General features: G+C 33.4%; 2 protein-coding genes across 3 annotated transcripts; both read left to right on the top strand.

Moving 5' to 3' along the window:
- Window positions 1-9,506: 9,506 nt before the first annotated feature.
- Window positions 9,507-10,344, top strand: LOC119637621. The gene is made up of 2 exons (XM_038033797.1): window positions 9,507-9,721; window positions 9,790-10,344. The coding sequence occupies exons 1-2, from the start codon at window positions 9,685-9,687 to the stop codon at window positions 10,116-10,118; spliced, it is 366 nt and encodes a 121-aa protein (XP_037889725.1). The 5' UTR covers window positions 9,507-9,684; the 3' UTR covers window positions 10,119-10,344.
- A 1,292-nt stretch (window positions 10,345-11,636) lies between these two features.
- On the top strand, window positions 11,637-23,411 carry LOC119637634 (probable arginine--tRNA ligase, cytoplasmic). 2 transcript variants are annotated; one of them, XM_038033810.1, is made up of 5 exons: window positions 11,637-11,680; window positions 11,822-12,286; window positions 12,365-12,740; window positions 12,803-13,995; window positions 14,068-15,253. In XM_038033810.1, exons 4-5 carry the CDS (start codon window positions 13,987-13,989, stop codon window positions 14,722-14,724), a joined length of 666 nt encoding a protein of 221 aa, XP_037889738.1. In that variant the 5' UTR covers window positions 11,637-11,680; window positions 11,822-12,286; window positions 12,365-12,740; window positions 12,803-13,986; the 3' UTR covers window positions 14,725-15,253. The 2 variants fall into 2 exon arrangements, 1 of the variants encoding a protein (XP_037889738.1); XR_005247306.1 differs by lacking the exon at window positions 11,637-11,680 and adding an exon at window positions 22,483-23,411 and having other exon boundaries at window positions 12,024-12,038; window positions 14,068-14,774.
- Window positions 23,412-27,788: the final 4,377 nt, after the last annotated feature.

Here is a 27,788-nt window from a genome sequence, read left to right as displayed (position 1 = left end):
TTTAATTCGTTGTGGCAAAGCCTATCTCTTGTGTTAGCAAAGGAATGACATTAATTATTAAATGCTTTGCGCGCTCGCAATCTTTAATGTACTTTGCATGCAATCCCCATATCATTTCGATAGCCAACCATAAAGCACACATCTAACTTGGCTTTTTGTCAGGTTTGCTAACCAAAGAAAAAAAATAAGAAAAACAGACAAATGGCAATCAATTCCGTTGTTCATGATGATCAAGAACTTAAGTACATTAAGACATCTTCGTTGCCTATATATATATGCGTTATAAACACTTCAAAAAATTTAAAAAACCTTCGAAATGGGGTCGTCTACGCAGACCGTAAATTGAAAAATTTCCTGAATTATTTATGTAGCTCTCTATTGATAGCAGGATTGAACCACTTTAATTTAACAATTAACCCTTCCACTCGTAATGAAATATTTAAAAATGATTTTATGTTAATTGAATTTATGAAACCAGTCTACGTCCTCATCTATACACTCTTAAAAAATAAAAGATAAAAAATTGTCGCAAAATTCTTATGTTCATAACATACTTTCATGACTGAATATATGCTTTTGTTTTTCTTGTCTTTAATTAATTTATAAAATTAAAAAATTTTTTTTATGATTAATAAACCAATAAAATAAAGTAAAACATACTTTAAACGTGTTCAATTTATAAAAATTTTATCTCTGAAAGAAAAAATTAAAACTAAAAAGTATAAATACATATTGGTTATTGATTACTCTTCGCAAATAAAATGACCGAAATTTATTGTAAGATTTTTATAATTTTTGACAAAAATATATAGCAATCCATAATAAAGTAAAAAATAAAAAGTAAAACATAATATAAAAACACAAAAAAGCGATAATGTACGAGAAACTTTCAATGAAGAAAATAAATAATAATCATATGCCTATTGAAACAGAGATATAATATAAAATATCTACATGTATTAATGTTTATTAAAATTTAAGTGCTTGTATAATTCTATATACATAATAAACATCAAATTAAGACCGTTTAAGTTAAATAAATATAGAAAAGAAATTTTTTAAGCACTCGTTTTAATTAAATATACGTACAATTTGGATTCTACAGTAAACTTTTTTATAAAGTTCTTTTTTATTGTCCTTACTACGGCTGAAGAGGGCTATGTGAAGATAAGCTCTCCATTCAAAATGCCTATTTATTATAATATCTTTTTTCAAAACTTAAGAAAAAAATTATAAGATAAGCAATAACGGATACAAAAAAAAAAACTCTTACGCCGCTATCTAACTTCTACTCATAAGAGGATTTCTGTTTCTGTCCCACGACACATACTACATACCTACTACATCATCCCATGCTCTTAACTTTATGAATAATGTAGTTCACGTGGGAGTTAGAGCTAAGCTTGGAACCAATAAAATGTCTAGTTACTTGACTTCCCTTTTTCAAGCAATGTCACTATTATCAATCCTCAGCATAGGGTAGTGAAACAAGGTTTACGCTTATAAAAAAAAAAGTCGTGGTATTTTTCTGCCCCATAAATATATAGAAATATATAGATAAATAGAATCATTCACGTTTTGAAAACGCATTAATTTAAACAAGTGCTGCTTGTAGATTGGCAGTGTCGTCAGCAAAAATCAAAACCATACATCCATTCTGCAGTGAAAATATTATATTATATTTCTGCTTATATTGACTGAACAGAGCTTTCTCGTGGCCAAATGCTCGTGCAATATAGTAAACAATTTGTTATTCTTTGCCACCCCGTGATCAAAGGATCAAAAGCTTTAAAAAGGCTCGGAGCTTTGACATTTTGGATTTGCAAACAGCGTGTTGGGAGTGGTCACAAAAATAAAAAGAAAGTTGCAACATCAAGAGCAAATGCCGTAATTGTTAAAGCAAATTGACAATTAGCTGATGCCACGCGAATTCGAAAGTGAAACTTCGAATTAAGTTAACTCTATTTTCATTTTTATTGAACATGAACCGTAATATATTTTGTATACACAAAAGTCAACTTTCTTTTATTTCAATACAATTCAATTTGAAAGTGTAGAAAATATGCCGCTTCTTATTTCCTCACTTACTCGCATGCAATAAATTTAATCAGAGAATAAATTCTTTTCCTTTAAAGCGCACTTGAGACACTCAGGCGGATAACTTGTAAAATTAAATAAGTTTAGTTCGCGTATTTTCCAAAACACTATATATACATCTGGAGGAGATGATAGAAGAGCAAAAGCGACCAAGTCAAGGAAGAAGAATCGGAAACAATCAGGAAACCATCAAAACCATTAAATGTATAAATAAAGCTATTATATAAATAAAGCTATTTATTACATTTATATTTAAACATAAATTAATACACAACAGAAAACAAAAACATCTGTTTTTTCCTACGTTTTTCCTTAGGAAGGCCGGTCTCGCTGTCGCTGAGTTTACATTTCAAAGGGAGGAACATATGCATTTTGTTGCTGTAAAAGTAGTACTGTGTGTGTTTTGCTGCTTTAAAGATAGGTCCGTATGCGGTTGTTGTTGTAACGGTAGCACCGTGTGTGTTTGTTATTGCAAATTTTAATTTTTGTTTAAATTTACCATGGAGGTGCTATTACTTACTTTTCAAAATTTCGTTGCTGTAAAGGTAATAACAGAGGTGAATGAATGTGTTTTTGCCAACGGCTTTGCATTTTAACAGAGTGGAATGTGTTTTTTCTGCTAAGTTGGACAAAATTCTTTTTGACGCTACCTTAGAATTTATTCTCTGGCTAAATTTATAATAATAATAATAATTTTACAAGTTATTCTAAAAGTAGACCGCCATAATTTTTTTTTTATTATCAAATTAAACAAAGCCCTCGCTAAATTCCCTCTTGAAAGGCAAAGCACAGAGTCGCTTATAATAAATAAAAAAATTGCCAAAAATGCTCTGAAAAGGTTGAGTGCCCAACTAACAACTTAAATTGCCAGATCGTTTAATTTGCAAAGCCGCCAGCTTTATGATTCAGGAAATCTGTTAAAAGAGCTTTATAACTCAGCAAATCTGTTAAAATTCATTGCAAAATGCCAATTGCCGTCAGCATTGTAAAATGAAAAATGCAAATTACCGTTTAATATTTTGGAGAACAACCACAATTCTTTGAATTGACCAGGAAGTGATGGAACTATATTAAATGATTTATTGGATTTGCTAAGAAAACAACATATTCAATAAACCAATAATACCTAAAAATATTCATATTCAATAAAGTTAAAAAAAGGAAGAAAAGCAACAATATATTTACGCTTTATTTTTATATATATACGTTTTATTTATTACTTTACTGTTGCTACTGTTTGTTTTGTCAAATTATCAATTTTTTTGTTTGTATCGGTTTGATACAGTTTTTTTTGCATTGATTTGTCATGTTAACAGAGCTTTTTAATTTTTTTTTTGGTTTTTACATTGTTTTAATTTAACAGATATAAATGCCGGCGGATTTGCAATTTAACAGATTATTCCACTACTGCTTTGCCTTTTTAACAGAGAATTTAGCTGCTGCTTTGTTTAATTTGATAACAAAAAAAATCATGGCGGTCTACTTTTAGGCTAACTTAACAGAAAACAAAGGTCCAACTCTGTTAAAATGCAAAGCCATCGGCAAAACAAAGGAAAACAAAAGTAGTGAAAGATAAGTAGTGAAAGTGAAAACTTTAGGATATTTAGTATCTAATGTTTCTTTATTTTTTATTAATAAATCTATTTCTATCTATTATATAAAATTTCTTAATTTCTTCAATTTTACAATATTTATTTTAATAAATCTATGTTTCCATATAAAATTTCTTAATTTCTTCAATTTTACAAGTTAGCCTAAAATTAGACCGCCATAATTTTTAAACAGAGCCCCCGCTAAATTCCCTGTTAAAAGGCAAAGTGCAGAGTTTCTTGTAAAAAATACTCTAAAAATGACAGCTCTGTTAAATGGTTAAGAGCCCTACTTAACAACTTAACTTGACAACTTAAATGGTAAATGTAGAGGATATGATAGAAGAGCAAAAGCGAACACGTCAAGGAAAAAGAATCGGAAACAATCAAAAAACCATTAAAAAGAATAATAATTTCTTTTATATATATTTTTATATACATTAATAAAGTATTTTAAACGTGAGTTTAAACGCCATTTAGCCATAGTATAAAGCGTGTGAAAAATGACAGTAATAATATTTCATATATTTTCGAGAAGGTAGGTTCGAAACCTAGTTGAATTGACCATTATTTTTAAATTATACAAAACACTCATATTCCGTTATTTATATTTGAAAACGAAATTGTTAAAACTTTTATTGATATCTTACGTATTAGCGCTATTATTTTTTTTAGATTTTAATTTCTTTTTGCGCAGCTGGCCGTGGTTAGGATGCCCGGTATATACTCAGAAGACCCAAGTTCGAATCCTTGCGCGGTGAAACGACCATAAAATTAAATTTTTTATTCCGCATTTGTCTACTGTTCAACTATAGTAACAGTTATGTGTATAGTAAGTTACAACTGAACAGTTCCTCATTAACACCAATTTAATACTCATGATATATTTTTCTTATCATACTTTGAATTATATATGACTTGTAGATTTCTAGGTTTTGATTACCTTGATAGATTCTTCTAAAGTTTCTGACAAAATCTTCATTACCTAGAACAATTTTTACCTTGGAATAATTTCCAGCTTTTCCTCAAGCGTTCCGAAAAAGAGTAGATTTGTGAAAAGATAAAGCTCTGAGGCTACATTATGGTGTCTTTCTTGTTGGTATCTAACTTATCTATTTCCGCTAGGAGTTGTTTTTAGAGAGCCTTTACGTTCATTTCAAAGCCTTTTCAAACTTGTAGCGACCATGGCTTGATCGAAAGCACAATTTCAACGATATGCGATTCCAAAGAAATTAAAAGTGATTGACGAAGCGCTAAAAAATTAGAATTACGTGATGAAAATTCTGATATTAATTATGAATTCGGCTATAATATTATACACTTTGCCGTTTTCTTTGACATTCCCCAACACAAAAGGCGAAAGGCTGATACTTTCGAAGAAAGGAAATGAAGAGGAATAATTGAACATTAATGGTTTCATGGTCCTGATTTCATGGCCCTTAAATTATCTAGAGGTAAGAATAGTAAAAGCTTTAATATAAAAAAAAGAACATACCTTTATCGCCTTTAACATTTTACCAGAAATCTGTAGGATAGTTTCGGCAAAATTAATTAAAACCTTACCAACTTTTGCTTTTATCGAAGCACTGGCCAATCAAGCAAACCAGACTATTTTTACAACCCTTGCATACTTCATTAGCTGTAGGCATTTAGATTAATGATATACTGTGAGGGCTGTTTTTGCCCAAAACCTGGTGCTCGGGTAGCTCAGTGACTCCAGGTTTTGTTTCACAAGAAATTTCTTTGTTTACCTTGGTTTTTTCTACGTTTCTGTTCTACTGTTGATCATCACTGCAGCAAAGTAAAATTCTTGCGGTTTTCTTTTGCGTTTGATAGAACTTATTTACACAGATTTAATCGCTTTATTTTCTCAATTTAAATTTATATAAGATTTTTGTATTTCTTTAAATTTTTTTTGGTTCAAAAATATTCACAATTTCTTAATAGATCGCTCGTTTTAATCCATTAGTGATTCTTATTCATTCATTGCTTATTTTAATCAGCCAAAAAACAAATTTGTGAGAATTGAAAATCGATATCTAGTGATGGCCACCATAAAAGCAAGTAAATGGTAAACTTACCTTTCAATTATGAATCCCGTCATATAATTATCACGTAACATTACGTCACCACGAAAAGATGTCATTTGAAAACATGCATTTTATACACGTATATTGGCCCTGGAATGTTTGAATTCATTCGAAATGTCTATAATTTATAATGAAAATTTGTGTATGGTAGCACAGAAAAAAAACATATTTATAAAAAAGAAATCCAGGCAATTCAGACACTTCCATTTGGCTACCTTCACAATACAATGCCTTCGCTTCTCTATTGAATTTTAATCCATGACAATATTCATATTCACTATCCATTTCACCGATAATAATACAAAATATGTTGATCTATATATTTAAAAAAGAATGCACGATATACAGGTGTGATCAATTTTTTATAATTTTCCAACTTAACATTTAAAATAGACAAAGCATTGTGGTCAGTTGGATCCTTCATTAAGGAATTCATTACTCGGGATTGACTTGACAAGACTAATTCGGTAACTCCTCCAGCCTCAAAAAACTAAATTTTCCTTCACATCCAGTAACCCAAAGCTTCCCAAAATGTTACGGGCCTAAACTCAAAAATTCGCTGTACATTCCTAAATTCACTGAACACGGAGTTTTCTTGTTTCGGCGTCACTGAAACTTGGTTAAAGACGGATTTACATTCGTCGAAACTTTCTCACAATTCCTTCCAGGTTTTCAGAAAAGATCGATTGGCTCGCACTGACTGTGGTGTTTTAATTGCCATACATGCTTCCGTCCCGTCAGTTGAATTTTCTACTCCCCCTGACGTTGAATTTATTGCCAATCAACGCTTATACAAAACTTGCTCCGATATTCAAATAGGTTGCTTCTGTTATCTTTACCGTCACTTGAGAAACCTGGATTTACTCTTTGTGTTGCCTTCTTAATTAAGTCAATTAATGGTAGTATCGATTCGTCCACACTACTTGTGAGATAAGCTTCAATGTCCCTAATCGCTTCTCTAGGCACTTTATTTTCATTAAGCTGAGTCAATGTATATATAATTATAAAGTTGTTTAACCCGTTTAAAGTAGTTTGCAGAAACCTAACCGATGTCTATCACTTAATCTCAATATCGGGTTCCTTAAAGTCTATCAAAACAACTTTGGGTAAAGTGCACAATTTGCCTATGTCGTATTTAAACTTACTTTTAATCTTAACATCTCTTTATGATTCGAAAACTAATTGGTGTTGTTTACTGTATCGGTTGCTAAGCTTTTGTATATTTGCGATCTCTTAGGGGTTCACTTCCAATTTGATTCTCTATTGATTGTGGGTGTGTCTCTGTGCTAGTTGTGTACATGCTTTTTCTCGTTCTTTTTTCTTTCTTATGTACTTTATACTAGTTTCTAATATAAATTAGTATAAGATTCACTTCTAAGAGTCAATTGAATCCGACAGTTAATTTATATTAATTGAGTTTCATGTGTAAGTAAATAAAAAATAGATAAATAAATAGATAGTAAATATTTCTATAATCATTTATTTGAATTTGTCTGGAACGAAGTTAAACGAGTCAGCTAACTCAGCTATAAAAATAAAAATGTTTCCATATTATAGTCATTGGGAGTAGAAATCAGTCAGTCAGTCAATTTTCTAAGATAGACTGTAAGCAGTACTATATGATGTAGTATAAAATTGTGACTTCTTCATTTTAAAGTGTTATCTCTAAGCTATACGCATCTGCCAAGTGAGAGAGCCGCGAAGGCAAAAATATTGTGAAAAAATTGATCACTTTCAACGGAAACCGTTTACTTTGAAGCTTACTATGCTTTTGACTGATGAGTCGTCTCTCGTGTTTACCCCGTAAGGAAGCCCGGAAGAAACAAAGTCGGTTAGGATGTAAACGATGACAAACATTTTGGTTATTGCAAATTTGTTGTGATAACTACAGGAAGCATAAAACTGAGCGTGAATTATAAGTATAAACTAAAATCTTCAAATTGAGAACAATATAAACGGAATTAAATGTATCGGTAATGTCAATTTATATAAATGTGAGCCCTGCAAGAGGTCTGTTTATTTTTCATAACCCACAAATTGACTGACAAAAGTTGTACAGAATTCTTGTAACTTGACATAACGATTGCGTTACGGGTTTGCGTGGCTCACAACTATGGTGGAATGGTACAATAACAACGACAAGGCGTCAAGGATGATACAAGTGTATAATATGACATAAGTCTTACGCAGTGATGCATTATTCTGTTTTTGGGGTTAATATTTCCCAATTGTACACGCAATGAGAAACTGCGTCACAACATTATTTTTGATAAATATGAAAATCGATGTAAGTATAAATAGAAACACAATGTTTGAGTAGTAAAACTAAAAAGGTCAACATAAATGTAAACAAGAAAAACATGAAGAACAACGATGAGAAAATTAGTTTAAAAGCCAATTGACGCATTAAAGCCAAGTAAAGGAACAGCTTAAATGTTTGGTTTGGCAAATATATTTAAGATCGAAATAAATCGCCTTTATTGCTTGCTTTTCATTTCTTACGAAATGATATAGGATGTGAACTAAAATTATAAATTGTATAAGATGACAAAGATCTAAATTAGTACAAAATAAACACAAACTAGGTAAATAACTTCAAAGTATAAAATAAATTGTTTTTATTTGTTTTCGCTCGGATTTTTCATTTGGTTTATATGCGTGTATATGAGCAAAACCACATGATTTACCAATTCCCACAAAGTCTTGTAAAAAGTCTGCAAAGCCCGATCAGGAAAATATATTTAACCCATTACTGTATAAAGCGTCTACGATATATATATAATTCGAATGGTGCTTTACTCGACCTTATAATTATATACCTTACCGATAAACACTAGATAACTCAGTCTAGCCGAATATGGACTTCTTCTTATTCCACTAAGTCATTGGTTGGCGATTACCAATTTTATAAGAAATTTATTAAAATGATCTTTTAAATTCCTTGGTTATTCCATTTCTTTTTTTTTTTGGTGAATGAAAAAAAAGTTAAATCATTAGACATCTAAGCAACGTCATATTTTAGTAAAGTTAGGAAGATTTCCTGTTAATTATTGACTTGTGCATGGACGTCGATTTTACAAAATTTTAAACTGCACTTAGATGACAGCAATACGAAACAAAATCTAGAATAAGCTTGCTCTGTTAGACAATGTTTTAAGATCATACTATTGAAATAGACGAGCAGACATAATTAAATCTAGCGTTTACAATCAAGAATATGCGTACCTTCGGCGATTATTGACGCATTTTGCTACGAAATAGTATGCGAACCTTTGATTCGACTTAGCTGATTTTTCGAATTAATCCAGAGATTTTATTAAGATAAAACTTGAGATCCAACATACAAGTATAAACTAGAGGCCAATCTTAAGAGAAAATGAAAAATCAGTTCTTTTGGTGGGTGGTCCCATCGATCAATTTAACTTATTTAATTTTCGAACACAATTCGGTGAGAATAGAAGCAAAAAGGTAGAAATCGATTTCTTCTGAACAACTTTTTGAAATCAAACAGGCACACGAATATAATTAAATCGATGCAATTATTGGCTGTTATGGAAAGTATATCCAACAGAGCCTACCGCTTCTATACCTTCGGCGATTCTAGATTTTGAAAAGTAGATTAACGCCATGTGTTTCAAAAAATGTATTTACAAAATTTGGTTACTTCAGCTGCTGATTTCGTAAAATTAGCTATACCGTCATTATAATTTACATAACTCGCCTTTTATTCCTATGGACGGCAACCATTAGCAACAACTACACTGTCTTGTCAGTGCGTTTTGGGAAAATTTCGTGATAATTAAATAAAAACCAATAAACATGAGTTCACTTAATGTAAAAGTCAATGTCCATGCAGAAAATAATAAAAAATTTTAAACGTTAGTAATACCCATTATAAAGGATTGAATATGGATTTTTTGTTTGCTTTGTTACCAGATTCGAATTGTGAGTTACTTTTACCGCCGATTTCCCTTCAAATGAGATAAAAAAATTTTTTTGTGTAACTTTTTCAGTCCAAATGACTGATGAGCAACTAATATTATGGCAGCATAATGCTGTTTTTGAGTGTGAATGCGATAATTTCATTAATAGACACTATGAAGCTGGCCGTTTAGAAGGATTACGTTTACGAAATTATGCTATTGATGCAGCCATACAACAACATGGTTTACAAAGAAGACGTCGCGAATTGGATAGTGCCAACGATTTTGGCATAGATCCTAGCTTACAGGCTCCCTCTGCCCGCAGGCCACGCATAATTGCTTTCAATCCAGACATTTATCATGAGTCTATTTCTGAAGCAATACGAGAGAGGGGCTTGGGAATACCAAGAAACTCATAATACATAAGTCAACTGCTGTTTCTACATTGAATGTGAACAGGATGCTTTTTAGGTGTAATTTTGAAAACAAACACCCATTCGACTTACACTTTCCTAATATAGTATTAAAAAGCAAGTGAGGAATTTATGGAAATGCTAAATATTTTTAAATATATTTTATGGTAAATCCGGCTGATATCCTTAAATCAATTTTAAAAAAGTATTTTTGTGTACACGCAAGAAGAACGAATAATGCATATATAGTAATGTATATTTAAGTCGAAACATAAAAATTTTTATAAATATCTACAAAAATTTGTACTTATTTGCAGGGTATTTTTTACGTATGTTTTGTTCAACTGTCTTTCCCGTCGACAACAAAAGTTGGTAAAATTCTTTTTCTTTGTATTGCATATGACCCTCGTCATCGCTTCCGTTACTGTCTTTCATGCTGAATAAAAAAGAGAAAAAGAATATTCAATAAGTAAATAGCCGACTTCTTGCTCAGACTGAATAGAATGTAAAGCGCTTTAAGATTTCGAAATTTTAGGGTAATAAGGCTGGCACTTCCTCAAGTTTTACATAAAATTAAATATAATTGAAAGTATAACTTATAAAGAAACGATTAAAACAGTATCCGTAGCCACGGTCAAAGGTCACAACTGTACGCTAACCAAAACACCAATAAGATGAAAAAAAAAAAAAATGTTAACGTCTTCATTTTCTGTAACTCTGCAAATCAAGAGCAGATGATTCGCTCTGTTCTGCAAAAAAGTTTCAATGTGAACACGAGTGTGCTGTGAGTGCTGTGCAATGGGTTGTACGAAATGGTGTTTTTACCGGCTGTGTTTCAGCCCTCTTCCCTCTTAGGAGACAAAAAAGATTTTGTGGAAACAACATTGTAGTGAACCTAGGTCTCGTTGGCTTGGCATAAAGCGTAAATAAGGCATAACAAGAACATCTATATATTAACTTATGTCTTCGGAAGATGAACTTACCGTTTTAAAAACAGTTGTTCCTTTTGAAAAGTTTGGCTTAGCAACTTCATAGTTGCTTTAGTTCAACAAGAACAACTGTTAAACTTTACTTAAATTGCATATGATCATAACGTTTTATCAGTCACCACAATAAAACAAACGTAAATTTGGCATCTGGGGATTTACAAAAATTGGCTGAAATCGTAAGTAATAGTTAGCTTAAATTACCAGCATTTAAAAACCAAAAGTAAATAACAAAAACTTAGTGGGAATTTTCTAGTATACAGCAAGAATCAAGACTCATCATAAGAACAGTTTAAAAAAACGTCAAGACCTTGTTTTATAACTTCGTTCCAAATTTATCAATTTATTGAAGTTTACGAATTACGTAAATAATAAAAAACGAATGTTATGATATGTTTTTGTTTTGCATATGTTTTTCTTAAAAGAAATTTTCGTGGTAACTCGAGTGGTTTGGCTTTCGCCTAATTTGACGTATAAATTTCATTTATTGAGTCTTATGAGTACTGGTGTCAGTAATAGCTGTTGTGCATACGTGAAGAAAGAAAATCAAAGTCATCAGTACAATGCTGAATTCAGCTTCAGGTGTGTAACAAAAATCCGAAAAATAATGACCAGTTTTCAGATACCCAGTACCCAATCGTTTTTTTGGTCATTGCTTTCTTTAAATAAGAACAAACATCGGCAATCTTTTTTTACTCATAGCACTAATTACGTATCTTCTAGTTAACTAGATATTATTTGAAAGGCGTACATTGACTTACAATATAATCAATTGATAAATCATGCAAAGGTTAATAAAAACAATTTTGTAAAATTTTTAATTAAATGAAATAAAGTGAGACTTCTGCAGCAATCTATACATAATAATACGTGTACGTAGATTGTAATTGACGTTGTTGAAAAATGTATAAAATCGTTTTCATACATATTTTTGTGAAAGGTAAGAAGAGCCTTTCTACGTCTTATAAGATACCTTTTCCGGCAATGTCGACGATGCTCTACTATTATTTAAAAAATTGGATTAACCATCTATGGTTGAATTTGATTTTATAAACGCGACTGATACTTATTCATTCTTATTGTGTACATCATTCTTTAATACAATGCACTTAAATTGGCCATTGTAGGGCTTGTAAATTCCATATTGTACTATGAATAAATAAATAATTTACTTGCCTTTCACAAATTGTAAGTTTTTATCACACAATTTTGCTAGTAAATTAATTTATTTTCCACTTACAAACTTTTTTTCTCTCATAAATGAAGCTCTAAAAAACAATCCTAACGGAAAGTGTCAGCAATTTTGGTTACATTAGTTTTGACAATTTTGAGTCCGGCTCAAGCATCTCTTGTGAATACATAAAGCTAAAAAATCGAACTCGAACGCGAAACCTAGTTAATGTCATGCACTGCTTACTATCTATCACGCAGCTGATGTTTTTCATATGTGATAACATCCGGGGTTCATTTGCTGAATTGAAGGAGAAAAACCGAAGATGTGTTTTTCATACAACTATTTGCGTGACAAATATATGCCAACTAACTAAACTGTTTGGCTAAAAGTTGAAAAAAACGGGACGTGCTTCACCGAACAAACAGAAGGGTTAGTTAAAAGAGTGAAGCGAACGCTTTACATGAATTGGTAAGATCACATTTTATAATTTGATTATTGCATTCAATAGTTTATTATTAATTCAATGAAAGGAACCAGTGAACAGCATGCACGAATCGAGCGCACGAAAGAAAGCGAGATTTTGGGCGAACAAGATGAAGAACTCAGTAGACCACAACTGGAAAACATGAAACTTAAGCTATTGCCTTTATTTTAGCTTTATTAGAAAGCGTAAAGGTCAGTGATTGAGTTGCAAATCATTGTAATTATGTCCAAAAAATGTTATCTTTCAAACTTTGGAAGCTAAAAAATAATGCGCAATAACCCCGATTGCTTCTAACTTCTTAACTGATTCTACATCTTCGTTTAGTGCTGTTGCCATACCTACGAAAATAGATGAATTTCTATTAGCGATCATTTAATTTATTTGTTTACGAATGCTATTGCTTCAGCTTTCCGCATTTGGTTGCTACTACAGCTGTTATAACGCCCGTTAGCTCAAATGCCGCAAAGTTCTGTCATTAGTGTAATAGTGCTATGTCATCATCCACAACTTTCAAAGTTGATCCAGGATCTATCAAATCTCCGTGCGATATAGTACAAGAGATTATAAACGATACCACCTCCAGCCTATTGATTAATAAGCTAGAAACTGCCGGTGCTGGTCTTATAAATGCTTTCTTAAAAAAGTACTTGAAACTCGTATAAATTTTAAATTGCTTTTAGATCTTTTGTTGTTAGTGCTTTGACAATACCGTATGGATAGGTTTTAAACCGCCTCAAGTAAAGCGCCACCATTAGACTTAGTAGAGTTTTTTCCTCCGAACATCGCCAAACATATGCATGTGAAACATTGCAAATCTACCATAATTGGTGAATCAATTTGAAGTTAGTTGGGATTTTTTGGCCATGATGGTTTGCGGATCAATCACTTAGAAGACTGGCGAACTCAGTTGGGAATGTTCATTACTCATCTAGAAGAACGATTTCCTAATTTGCTGAATGAAAGTCCAGCCATAGTGTATTTGCAGGCGTTTTACAAAGCATCCAAGAAACGAGGGGCTCGTTTGTATCATCTTTCGAAAATTTTCCGTAAGAACGTTTTCGGAAATTTTTTTAGATTCGACAAAGATTAAGAATTTAAAAAGCATGCTTATAATCGAGTCGTGGAGCTACAGAATGGGGAGACAAATTCTACTAAGGCTTGAAAATTCATCTTCGATCTTTGTCGAAAAGAATTCCAAAAAAATTTACGAACGGTTGGATGTAAAACTTTATGGAAAAGGTGAGTCGTTCTATCAATTCTGTATGGTTGAAATTGTAAAATTTTTGGAACAGAAAAATTTCTTGGATCTAGATGAAGGCCGAAGTTGGTAGAAAGCTTAAAACTAGATCCGGCGATACGATAGAGTTAACAGATTTACTTGACGAAGGATTGAAACGGTCCTTAGCTGAGCTCATGGAAAAGGAACGCGACAAAGTTTTGACACCCGAAGAACTAAGAGCTGCCCAAGAATCGATGGCTTATGGTTGCATTAAATGTGCCGATTTAAGTCATACTCTCCTCAACGATTATGTATTCTCCTTTGATAAAATGTTGGAAGATCGCGGCAATATAGCCGTTTACCTGTTATATGCTTGCAGTTGCCTGTGCTCTATTACACGTAATGGCGGTAAAGATTTCTCCCAACTCAATAACGTGCTCGAGACGGTTAAAATTAAATTGGGCTATGAAATAGAATCAAAACTGGCGAAGACTTTATTAAGACTTCAAGAGATTAAGACTTTGTTGAAAATCTCGAAAGGCCTATTGTTACATTTATTATACGAATATTGTTACAAAGTTTGTACGACATTATCAGAATTCTACGACGATTGCCATTGCATTGCGAAGAACGAATATGGTGTAATAATCAAGGTGAAATGTAGCCGTATTTTATTAAGCGAAGGTACTGCATTGATACTAAAAGAATGTTCATATATTTTGGGATTAGAACCAGCGGAAGAAATCTAAAATATCAAATCGTAATAAAAAAAGCGCCACATATTGTGGTCTAATAAAAGGTAGGAAAAATTAAGATTTCCCTAATTAAAAACTACATTTGTGGGTTAAGGATCAAAAAGTACATTTCTTAAGAAAGAAAAGATAATATTAAATACCGATTGAAGCTTGTTTTGACTTAAGACAGCCTTAAATGTGAAATATACCGCAATCAATCTTAAAAAAAAAAGGCGAAAAAGTGTACATACAGCGAAAACACATCGCTTGAAGGTTCGAAAAAAAGCGTCTTCAGTTAGTGGTACTTAATTTTTGTACTCGTTTTCGTACCTTTAAATAATAATTTTTCATTGAGTTCTTCTATTAATTTTACATTCAAATACTTTTCCTTGAAATGTCACAAAATATTCAGAAAACCAAAAAAGTTTCGCGAGGTGTTAGAAAAGTGATTAGAAGGTAAGAAAGTTAAGAAGTGGGGAAAAATTGGACAGAAATAGCAAATTCAACTGCAATGATTCAGCTATTATACAAAATACAGGCCAATCAAACAACATTGCAGAGCGGGAAAAACGAAATATTACTTCAAGTGTAAGATGAGATGAAGTGCAAGTGTGCGTATTTAGGCGTCTTATGAAAGAGTAGGCGAAGAAGTGTTTTCATAACTTAGCTGTGAACATTTATACTTTCTGACGACTAGCTTAAAAAAAAGAGAAGATTCCGGTGTAAGCCGCAAATAATCTAATACTGTGATAGTTATCTTTTTTTTTGCGTCCAAGTCAATAGTTGATAAACGCTTTTGTTGTGAGCACGTAAGATTTTCATGTCGTTATCGTTGCTATATTTGATATATAAATGAAAAGAGAAAAAAATATGCAAATTTTCGTTTATATTTATTCTTTGATAAAGTAACAAACAAATCAACTATTGATGAATTAGTGACTGGATTTTAGCTAAACAGGGTCCCTGAACAACTAATCATTAAAGAGATTCGAAAATTTGCTGAGAAGGAAATGGGCATTTCTCGATGTAAACCCGATACCCGTTTGAATAACCGAATCTCGTTGTAAGGGTGAAGAATGATGTAATTTAGTTTTTAATGAATTTTTTGAATTGGCGAAGCTGACAATTGTACTATTTCTTAAATCAATAGATCTACGCTTTTTTTTGTTTGCGTGCGTTTAGCTCGACGCTGCAACCATTGCCAAATTTTTGATTGTTTGCTTATGTTCCGGTGGCCATATTTAAAAATTTGCTGACTGAAAATCTAATAATGATTGCAAATTAAGCGAAGATTTTATCTAATGGATCGAAAGGGCTCCAAATGCGAGATTTTCAACAATATTTTGCGATGTGTTCCTACAGTTTAACCAATTGTCTTGTTCTGGTTCAGTAGCAAAAATTGTTAAGTTCTGCTTAAGTCGCTACTATGTTTGGTTTAGCTAATTATGGGAGCAATAATTTGCAAATACACATAAAGTACAACAATAAAAATAAAAATCACTACCGGCCAGACATTGGTAACTCCTAGAACCCAACAACTCCAAAGCCGTGTCTAAATACATCGCGGGCGGAATGTGGGTTTTCTCAAACCATGTACATGTAACTATTGTGAACAAAAATGTATATATCAATATATATAATTGATATATTTACATTCGCATATGTATATATATATATATATCTGTTCAGATAACTTTTTTTTTTTTTTTTGTTTGTTTAGAAATGGATTGGACCAGTTAAGTTAATGTTAGATCCATAATCCAGAAACGAAGTTGAGAGCGATTGATGAAAAAATTTAAGCATAGGTAGACTGATGTGGCAGAGTGTTCGCAATGAGAGGCTCTGTTCCGCTGTCAATCCATAAATCACCGTGTTTGGTACTGTACTGTCAAGATCCGGCTAATAATGCCGATAAAAGAAAAAGTGTAGGCGATTCGTGATTGTAATAGAAATACTAAATGTAAAATTAGAATGAAAACTCAGCTGATTTGATAAATGCAGTCAGTTGCTTCAAATGCTAAAGTTACCAGCACGAAAAATTTCATATAAATTGTTATACAGGTTAAATATACTGAAAGATTGTCTAAGGATTTCAAACCTCCTGCACTCAAAAATAAGGTGCTCGGCAGACTCAGTAATATTGCAATCCTCACAGATGTCAGAGGAGGAGACTTTGATCATTTTAAAATAGACCTTGTCGTAGGTGTGATTACTCATAAGACGGTGAAGAACTTTAAATTCCTATGTTGTAAATTTTCCTTTAGGTAGAAGCGTGGGTGTCAAAAAAAGGTAAATTTTGTAGAACAGCCGGTCACTTTTTTCTCTAGCTAAAACATGATATTCATCTTTCCATTCTTTTATGATGAGTTTTTTGACTAGCAGAAAAGCTTCGCTGGGGGGGTAGTTTATGGACAAAACTGTACCATCGAACCTAGCTTGACGAGCATGGAAGTCAGCTTTTTCATTAATACTAAAACCGCATTGACCTGGGATCCAGATGATGTGGCATTTTTCAATACTTGGGTCTTTTAAAAGGTTGTAGATATCGAAGACATACTTATTGAATGGGTCTTTGTTCTTGATTAAAATTAAAGCAGATTTGCTGTCAGAGAAAACTACAAATTTTTTTAGCTTAATTTCAGATGCATGGATGATTGCTTGTCTGATGGCCAGAAGTTCAATGAAAGTGGATGATAGTTCTTGTAGAACTTTGAATTTTCCTATAAGTAAGTTTGGGTATTCGATAATTGAAAAACTAGAGATGTCCGAATTGATAGATCCATCCGTTGCGTATATTTTGAACTTATTTTCGACGAAGTGGTTAAGTTTTTGCAGACAAGCGATTCGAAGACAAGACCCTGATCGATTTTTTTTGAGTTGGTGATCGAATTAAATAAGTTCAATTCAACTACGCATTTATCATGAATAATATTGTTCCAGGAGGGTATTGAGTTAACTTTATTGAAGATGTTACTGAATTTTTTGAAGCAGTTAGAGTAACTACTGATGACATGATTGTGTCTGGAAGCGACCTCGTCAAAGAAGGCAGGTTTGAAGATTTTTACCTTGAGAAGTTCTTTTGCAGTTACAAGATAAATTCTCTTAGCAACGGGGAGTTCATAAGAGATGGAACGTAAAATTGATGTTGGTGTTGAGGGGGACAAGCCGGTACAACGTCTTAGGATTGAGCGTTGAAAGGTTTGTATTTTTTTTAATGTATACGCAGGAGCGTTACACGATGTAGAGTAGGGATATTCAATTTTGGATCTAACAATAGATTTGTAAACGTTTAATGCTCTCCTAGGTGGGAGTCCGGTGTGAATGTTGGTCAGAAGTTTGATGACATTTGAGCCTGTGTTGCAATTTTCGAGGCTATCCTTGTAATGCTCATGCGTGATTAAACTTGAGTTGATTATTCTGCCCAAAAACTTAAAAGAGGAAGACGGACTGATTTTTATACCATTGATTGCAATGTAAAAAATTTTTTTTGGGACCCTTAGCAAAGCGAATGACTTTTGATTTTTCCGGGTTGAAAGTTAGATTTAAGTCTGCACAAAGTTTGTGAAAAAGTTGGCTTTAGTGTCGAGGTTACGGACTGCTTCCATTAATGATTTTCCAGCAGAGATGATGAGGAAATCGTCGGCATATTGAAATAAATGGGTAGATTTGTCCTGTAATTGATGTAAACCGGCTGTGTATAAATTGAAGAGAACTGGGCTGAGACAGCTACGTTGAGGTAAGCCTCCACAAACTTCGACTGCATATGAATCTAATACGAGAGTTCTCGAGGAAAGAAAGTTGAGAACCCAATGCCTACTTTGTGTCGGGATTTTAAAATCAGATAGAATTTGGTCCAGTTTCGCTAAGTTTACACAGTCGTAAGCTTTATTAATGTCTAAGCAAAGCATGACTACCTGGTTTCCATTTGCTTTTTCATTTGCAATTGTGAAAAGGACTTCATTAAGGCATATACCGGTGGAGATATTTTTTAAGCAAAGGACTTTGACGGGAGAAGGTGTGAGTGATTCAGGAAATTTGTTAGTCTTTCTTTAATCATTTGGTTGGTAATTTTTAGAAGAACAGGCAAGAGGGATATGGGTCTGAAGTTAGTGAATGTTTCAAGATCTTTTCCGGGTTTAGGAATGGGCACTATTTTAATTGTACGCCAAACAGTGGGAAACGAGTTGGTCATCCAGCGCTCATTTATAGCAGATAGCAGGGTTAGAAAGCTTGGCATGGGAAGGACATTTATCATTTCATATTTGATTCCGTCATGGCCTGTTGCTGTGGACTTCTTTTTCGACTTAAGGACGTGCATGAGTTCATCAAGGGAGAATGGATAGATGTTTTCCATTCGAGAATTAAGTAAGGAGGTTTGGAGACCACATGTCGAGGGAACTTGAGCTTTCAGCCATTCAAGGTAGGATTTGTTGTTGAGATCATCCCAAATGGGGTGTTTGTATTTCTTTTTTGTGGTGCGATGACCATTTAAAAATTTCCAGAATTGCTTTGTATTGCTATTTGAGCATAGCTCTTCGATAACAAGGGCTCGATGGCATCTTTTGGCTTTTCTAATCGATTTCTTCCATTCTTTTTGTGATAACTTGAAATCTTCAAAATTAGAAATATTGGGGTATTTGGAAAATTTTTGTTTAGCAGCCTGTAATCTACGGAATGGTGAAGTGAGCAGCTCGTTCCACCAAGGTTTTGGTGAGTAGGAATTCAAGATTTGGATGTCGGATTTGGCGTTAATTGTTTCTTGTTGAAATGAGCACTGGATAGACTCGACCTGTGGCTCAAGACATACGTGAATGAGATTATTTAGAAGTTTTTTCCTCGAGATAAAGTCATTTATCTTCTACGAGGTAATAGAGGTGGTATTAAAGAGAATAGGAAGGTGGTGGCTGTTTCCCAGGAAAATTTCTTTTTTAACCTCCCATTTGAATGTGAGATGGGTTGCGTTAGTGAAAGTAAGATCCAACACGCTACCACAATTGTTGGTCGTAGAGTGAAAATAGGTAGGTGAATTATCATTCACACAATAGAAGTTACTAGCTTTAATGATTTCTTGCAAGGCGTTGCCTTTATTGTTTGACACGGAGTCACCAAAGCAAGGGTGTCTTGCATTGAAATCTTCTGCAATTATGACATTGTGGAAACTATTGAGCATATCACAGAGACGATTAAAATCATCCCGGAAAGATTGAATGGGGATGTTGGGCTTGAAATAGCAAGCAGCAATGACAATATTAGGTTTTAGACAAGAGGTTTTGATAATGACAATGTCAGCAGTCGATTTAAATGGGATTTGTTTGAAGGATATGCCTTTTCTGGCAAGGATGGCAACACCTCCATAGCCGTCACTTCTACATTTATAAGCGGAGTTGTAATTTGAGATTTTGAGATCGGAAATGTTCTCATCGGACAGAAAGATTTCACTCAAGATGGCGAAATCAGTTCGGTTGGAATTTATGAAAAAATCAAGAGAATGGGCCTGAAGCTTTGTATGTTGTACTGTAGGAAGGATGTCATGAGAAATGTTAGAACATGATAGGGCCGACCCAGATGTACCATGTTTTAAAAGATCAAATTTTGATTTAAGGGAACTTATTTCTGTTTGGATGCTTTTAAGCATATCTTCTTGAGAAGAGAGAATCTTGAAAATCTTTTCCAGAATTATTTCCATTTCAGTGGATTTATGGTAAGTGATGAAAGTATGCCTTTCAGGAGGTGGGGTAGGTTTTTTTGGCTCCTGCGACTTGTTACTGTAAGTCGAGGGCGTCTTGAGAGACATTCTATGCAAGGATTTGGGAATACTTGTTTTATTTTTTTAAAATTGCATTGAAGTTTTTGTTAATTAAAATATTATTTGTATCAATAGTAGGGTCTCTGATATTGTTAGGAGCATTGCTGCCCTTCATTGCTGGGAAGTTTACGTCATAGTTTTCAAGTAAATTGTATGGGTTGTTAGAGAATTTCTCTTTGTATTCTCTAAAAGATAAGTTCTGGATGGTTAAAATTTTTTTTAAATTTTCCTCTTTCTTTCTTTTTGGACACTCTCGAAATGTTACGTTGTGGTCCAGAGACCCGCAACCTAGACATTTGATTGAAAGGCATGAGTCCGTAGGATAGGCCGGTGACTTGCCACAGTTCAGGCATCTGCTTTCCTTACTTTTGTAGAATTTGGCGATGTGATCAAATTGGCCGCAATTATAGCAGAGCTTGACGGAAGGAATGAAGTAGTCAACTGGAATATTGCAATAGTTGAATTTTATACTCTTGGGAATTAGTTTACCCTTGAAACCAATCTTTAGGCTGTTTGTTGGGATGAACATTTCTCTGTCTGCAGGGTCTCTTCTGAGTATTCTTGTAACAGAAATGATTTCAATATCAGAGGTAACTGAGTTGAAAAAGTCCTCTTCCTTAATTGAAGGTGGAATGTTTTTTACGATCCCAAATTTTTCTGTGAAAATTCTAAGGATGTAGGCCTTGCAAGACTTTGGACCAAAATCATTGTTTATTATAAAGTTGTTGGCATCAACCGCCATTGCCATTGCTGATGGTTTTGATATTAATCAAACCATCCAATTTAAGATCTTTGATGTGTTCGAAAAAAAATAAATCTGAGTTAAGGCGAAAAGGTTTCTCTAGGTTATTGTTACATACTTCAATGAATACGTAGCACTCACCGGTCGTGTCATCACTATAACGATTTGGACTAGTTGGGTCAGAGTTCTTTCCTTTTAAGGGACTACGATTATTGTTACTGTTGACAGAGCTGTCTTTATTGGGAGGCTTATTCTTAGAGGGAGCGATCGGGGACGTTAAGGAGGTGGTATTGACATCCTCAGTCAAGTCTTTTGCGGATGAATTATTCTTATCAGAGATGCTCTTTTTGAGACCTTCGTTCTGGTTTGTGTTTTTTCTTTTAAATGAACCCTTGCTATGCGTGATTCGAACAAAATTTTCGAAATCATCATCGTTTGATAACATGCTTGAGAGCCTCACCCCCTTGAAGGGCGGGCGACTTTTAGGTTTCGTGCTAGATTAAAGGCAAGAGAAAAGGATCAACTGACTTACCGAGAAAACAAGGGATATGGAAATCAGCCGTTTTTGGTGGGACCGACAGAGACAGAGAAGAACAAAGCGTTGTAAGTTAAAGCAGTATTAAGAATTTGACAGGAATCGCCGCTACTTGATGTCCAATGTACAGGTGAGTTGACGAAGTGAGTCTTGTCAGGATGAGGTTGAAGACAGCAAGTGGTGCTGCGCAATCTGCGGAGACGCACAAGGACGTCAAAGCCTTTGTTGATTTTGTTTAAATGCCGCAACTTCACTATATATATTTTCATTACTTCAAGAGTTTTCAGAAACAAAAGTTTGTGAAAGAAAAAAGGGAATTTTTTCTTTTTTGTTGAAAAAAAAATTTATTTTTCAAGAATTTTCTGCAAGAAAGCGTCTTGTTTCATGCAGAGTTGCCGAGCCAAAAAAAGTGTTCAGATATTTAAAAAACATAAATGAATTGGAAATGTCTGGCAGATCCCTCATCAGCGTCATAAGGCTCCTTCTTCGTAAATCTCGATTTTTTTGTTACACCAAATACTATAATGTGAGTGCACGCATTTTTCTAGCTAAAATTTATATGACTATCTATTAATTTAATGCAAAATATTACACTTTCTTTTTGTTTGCTAAAAATACGGTTTAGACCTGTTGTCGATAGACCAAGTTGTTTAATATAACATCTACTTTTTATAATTGTTGCTCTTTTAGGGATTATAAATGATGGCGCCAGTATATGATGATGTACGGAAACATTGACGACGCAGGATTGTTCCAAGCCTTAGCTGATTCAGAGCAACAATTACACAATTGGGGTAAAAAGCAAAAAAAAAAATAAGAAAAATTATTTAACTTTATCTTTCAAAGATTTAAAATTTGTTTGGAATTTCATTCAGAATTACCAAATTAACGTAAAACGTGAGCTATTTAGCTTCGGCGTACTTTAATAAGCGTCAGAGGGATGCTTAACAGCTCTGGTTCATACTTGAGGACGAAAACGCGGTGACCATCAAACAATGCTGAATGCTATCACATACGTGATCCCAAATCAGTAGAACAACGAGAACGTCAGCTAATTTTCAGATACGTAATTACCAACCGGCTCACAAATTTATTATTAAATATTTGTTTCGCAGAAATGAAGAATTTATAAATATCACTCAATCTTGCTTGCCAATATTTATCTTTGACAAGGTAATTTGTCTCCACATCAATAACATAAATCGCTTGCACGCACGGTTGAAAAGAATCTATGTTCTTGCGAGGGAAAATTAAGTAAAACAATTTCAATACTAGGGCTGTGCGCAGCGATTCAAAAGATTGTAGCATACTATAGCATACTTAAAGGGCTCTTATCGAAATATGTCTAGCTCGCCGAAATTGGGGGGGTTCATAAATGAAATTTTGCTCTGTAGAATCTTTATAATTTTATAAGATGTAAGTGGATGTGTAGTATATGGGAGTGTGTTAAGTGTACACTTACTTCGCCAGCCAGTATCATAACAACAAAATTAGTTTACAAACATTTTATTATTGTGTTATTAATATAAATGTTTAAACATATTAATGACAATTGTGTAACAGACACAAAACTACGATTACGTAAAATTAAGAATTATAATCTAATATTAGCAATACAAATTACAACTCACCTAGTCACGCCGAATGTACATTCGTGCTTCTATGAAAAATTAACAATTAATTAGCTTTGCAATTTCGACGTTAAATTTTTGTTTCAGAAAAAAAAAAAAACTTCTACTCCAATTGCTTGAAGCTTGTCTACATTCGCATAAACGTTTATAGTTTCTCTGACAGATCCGGAAATGCTCTTAATCGCCGTGATATATAAGATGCGACATATAATGCTCATAAACGTGATGAGTAATAAAGGATTCCGTTGGAGTTGAATATACCTTTCTTCTTCTTCCTTATGGATTTGTTTGTTATAGCAGCTTCCAGGCAAATATATCTCACTTAATTTTAGAATCTACTTAAAGACAGTTGTCGCAGTAAATTTTTTGTATAAGTTTTTACATATTTTTTTTTTATTTTTTTTTTTATTAGCACAAGATAGACGATTTTAACCAAAATTAATTATCAAAAACTGTTTTTCTTTCTTCCGTATCCAATGCTGAAGTGCTCGTCAATTCTCCTCCTTTTTTTTTTTCATTGACATCAAAAAAAATAATTCAAAAAAAATAAAAAATCCATCGCCTACTCGTTTTTCCTACAAGATAACGGTCCCAATAAAATCGAAATCGGCAACGAAAAATATTAGTGATAGAATCATGATGATCTTTGCCATTACCATCAAAATCCGCACTTTTAAACCGGTGAAACCAAAACGACAATTGGGATTATGCCACAAGCTTCTAAAAGTGTTCAATTGACTTCAAAAAGAAAATTTTCATCTCCATAATACCAACTGAAAAACTTTTATTTTATGTAGAGAAAACTATAAATCATCGAATTTAACCGTTTAGCCGTTGCGTACACTGATATTTTGCATTACTTTATCATTTTCACCAATAGATTCCGCTGACCAAAATACAGGCAAGGACCTATTTTGATATGTTGTGCTGGGCAGCTGGGAGATTCAAAAATTATAATTTTTATAAGATAACCGTCACGTGATTTGGATTTTTTTTTCGATTCTTCACAAGAATCTTTGCGCATCTTGATCTTCCTTAGGTATTACGTAATTGCGTAATTTTGTCTTTCTTATTAAGAATATCAGTTTCAAATCACCAATGTAGCTTTTTTGTAATTTGTTTCAGTATTTTCTCAGTTGTGTTGTCACTGTCACACTGAACAGGCTCTAAAGATTTTATGCCAAAATTCTCAATTGTAAAATGCGTTATTTGTTGTATATACGTGAAAGCACCGATACCTATTCGGCATACCAACGCTTCTGAATGAATTTTGTTTGAAACAAATAGAGTCAGACCTAACTTTGTACAGAGAAATTTTTGTCTAAGTTAGGGACATTTAATGACCATATTAATCCTATGTGAGGTGTTACAATTGCAATTTGTTGCATTAACATAGTTATCCGCCTTAACATTGTCGAATTGAAAGTTTATCTCTCAATTTACTTAGTTCCAAACTTTTTAGCGGAATTTGTAAAATTTTAGTTGGTCACAGGTTCTACATTTCGAACGTCTCCGATTTATTTATTGAGCTTATCTCCGAATTCAAAAGCGTTGATTTCTCCTTACAAGTTCTACATTCAATCCATTTAAGACATAGCTCATCAGCAGAGCCCCGTAAACCACAATGGTCCGATAAACTTTCTTTAATTAACCACACTTTTGAGCTTTCATGCGCAAATGCCTCAATTATGCAATGTGATTTTATACAGTTTATAAGCTTTATAAAGTTTCATCGTTCATTACAATCGTTGTGGCCAGGTTATGATCACTTTTATTGCCGTTTGTTCGTGTAATAACCTGTTGTATTATTTAGAACAGGAAGCCAAACCGCAAATTCTTTTTAAATTGTAATGAATCGAGTTTTATCGTGGACATAGATAACTAAAACAAAGATGGTGGGATTGTAGAGACGCCCATCTCGAAATTTTTCACACCTGTACAAATTAAAACATTTTAGTTTGCTCTCTTTAGTATTGACGGCAAATGTATGTTTAATCGCTTTGCAGCTCAATTTGTTTTATAGTCTATTGCCAAAGCAACTTACCTGACTTGACTGGACCGCCACGAGGTGTATTCTTTTACTCCGGAAAATGGATCCAAAATATCATGAGAATATTTACCCAATATAGGCATGACTTGGACTACGTTATATGGATGTATTAGAAAGGCCTTCATATGTTGTTTGACTGCACCTTTTGGGGCTTTTTGCAAGCAGAACAAAAGCCGAAGATGTAGATATTGGCGTTCCTGAAAACATCTCAATCTTGAGTTATACTGACGGTCTTGTCATTTTTAGTTCCAACTCTGACCCAGGTTTGTGTAGAGGCAATTTGCAATCTGCCCTCGACATTACTTCCGCTCATCTTGAATCACTTTAACTCACATTTTCAGCCAATAAGACCAAATGGTTTGTCTTTTCAAAAAAAAGGAAAGACTTCATGGTTACTCCTCAGTTCACCTACCGTTCTTCTATTCCGTGTGTTCAAACTTTCGACTTTTTAGGCTTTGTCCTACACTCGAAACTTTCCTCAGCAGATCACATTGGCAAAATTGCCAAACAAAGTTTCCAACTTATCAATGTATTGAAATTTATTTGATATATTTCTTGGGCTCTGACCTTTTTTGCATGATTAAACTGTATCCTGGCTTAATCAGACCAAAATTAGAATACGCCTATTCACTCTTATCGGACATCCCAAAGAAGAACCTTCTGAAATTATGCAGAATCCAAAGGAAATGCATTCGTCGGACTATTTTTATGCGGCATGAATTCTGCACAGACACTAAGCTTGGAACAGATGGCAAATCTTTTGAGAATCACCCGGCATTGCCTTTCATTGCAACTTTATTTTTCTCAATTCCTCCCCTTCCTCCTTTAAAATTTTTGCTTACAAAACTAATAACTTCAACATTCTAAGAACTAGTGTACATAGCTTATTCGAAATTTCTCGTGCTTCTCCATACTGTGTTATTAAATTCTTACCAGTGGGATAATCCGCACTTACTCTAGCAGAGGTACACTGCCGTTAGACTTGGTCAATACTAAATGGAACCTTTTTTCACTCATCTTTACTGATCTAAGGTCGATGTTGTAGGCAGCGGCGTTTGGTTTACACACATAGACATAGAAGCCTACTTCTCAAATCACCCATACAGCACTATATTTTCGGCTGAATGTCTTGCGGTCCTAGAAGCCATTCGTTTAGCGAGTACTCAAGTTCATATTCCTTATACTGGCACTAAACACAGTAAATCCGCCTTATCCGGTTTGCAATCATTTTCGTCAAGTAAAACTCACCCCTACATATTTGAAATCGGATCTTTACCTTATAACCTCAAATTTGATACATTTTGTTTTCATTTTATCTGGAAACCCAGTCACATGCGCATTGTTGGCAACAACACTGCAGATAAAATTATACCTTCCAGACCATCTCTTCTTAATCGTGCTGCAGATTTGAGGACAATCGACATAAAGCATTCAATTTTTTCTTGGCAACAGCGATGGAATAACTCACCTTATGGTCGTCCTTTATACAGTTTATTTCCGCAAATAAATAAAGCCCCTTGGGGACACATTATTTGTCTTATTAACAGACTGATAATCAACTTCACGAGATGTAATGATCATCTCTCCAAAATTAACAACACTTTTTGTACATGGCGAATCTTACAATCTCCTGATCATATCCTATTTGTCTGTCCGACTGTTACCACCTATATTCACCATTATACACTTCGCAAATTGAATATAAGTGGTCTTCGTGATTATAGCATTCTTGACATTTTATGTTCTCGCAATCTAACAGCCATCAATTCCTTCATATAACTTTTAATACCCATATATCACACTACATTTTACATATCGGAATTTACTTCTGGCTATTCTGTTCTATCCTAAGTGGCGGACAAGTAATATGCGTATTTTAATAAAAACAATAAAAAAAAAAAAAACGTGGCGGACGTATAGCACGCAAAATTAGCAAAAGAAACTTTAATCAAATAATCACTAAAATAAATAAATAATGATACTATATTCCAAATCTAACACCAACTTTATTAAGGTCCAGACAAAGAATTATTTAATTATTTAGTTAATTTGCTGAAGAATTAAATCCCACCATTTTTTTTTCAATTCTAATCTCTTGCGTTTGTTTTTATTCAACTGGAGTAAATTAATTATGGCATTGAAAGTAAACACTATAGAATATTAATAAATAGAGCAAATACTTCTTGTCTTTTAAAGAAAATAAGAAGTTATATTTACTTTGAGAGCTGGATCTTGGGCATCTACTGCCTCAAATCAATATACGAACGCCTCACTTACCAAATCACGTATCTGAAAGTTAGGATTATATTTGCTTT

The sequence above is a fragment of the Glossina fuscipes genome, unplaced genomic scaffold (genome assembly GCF_014805625.2).
Source record: "Glossina fuscipes isolate IAEA_lab_2018 unplaced genomic scaffold, Yale_Gfus_2 60, whole genome shotgun sequence".
NCBI lineage: Eukaryota > Metazoa > Arthropoda > Insecta > Diptera > Glossinidae > Glossina > Glossina fuscipes.
The sequence above is the reverse complement of the archived record's forward strand: the minus strand, read 5'-3'. Positions and strand labels throughout refer to the sequence as shown.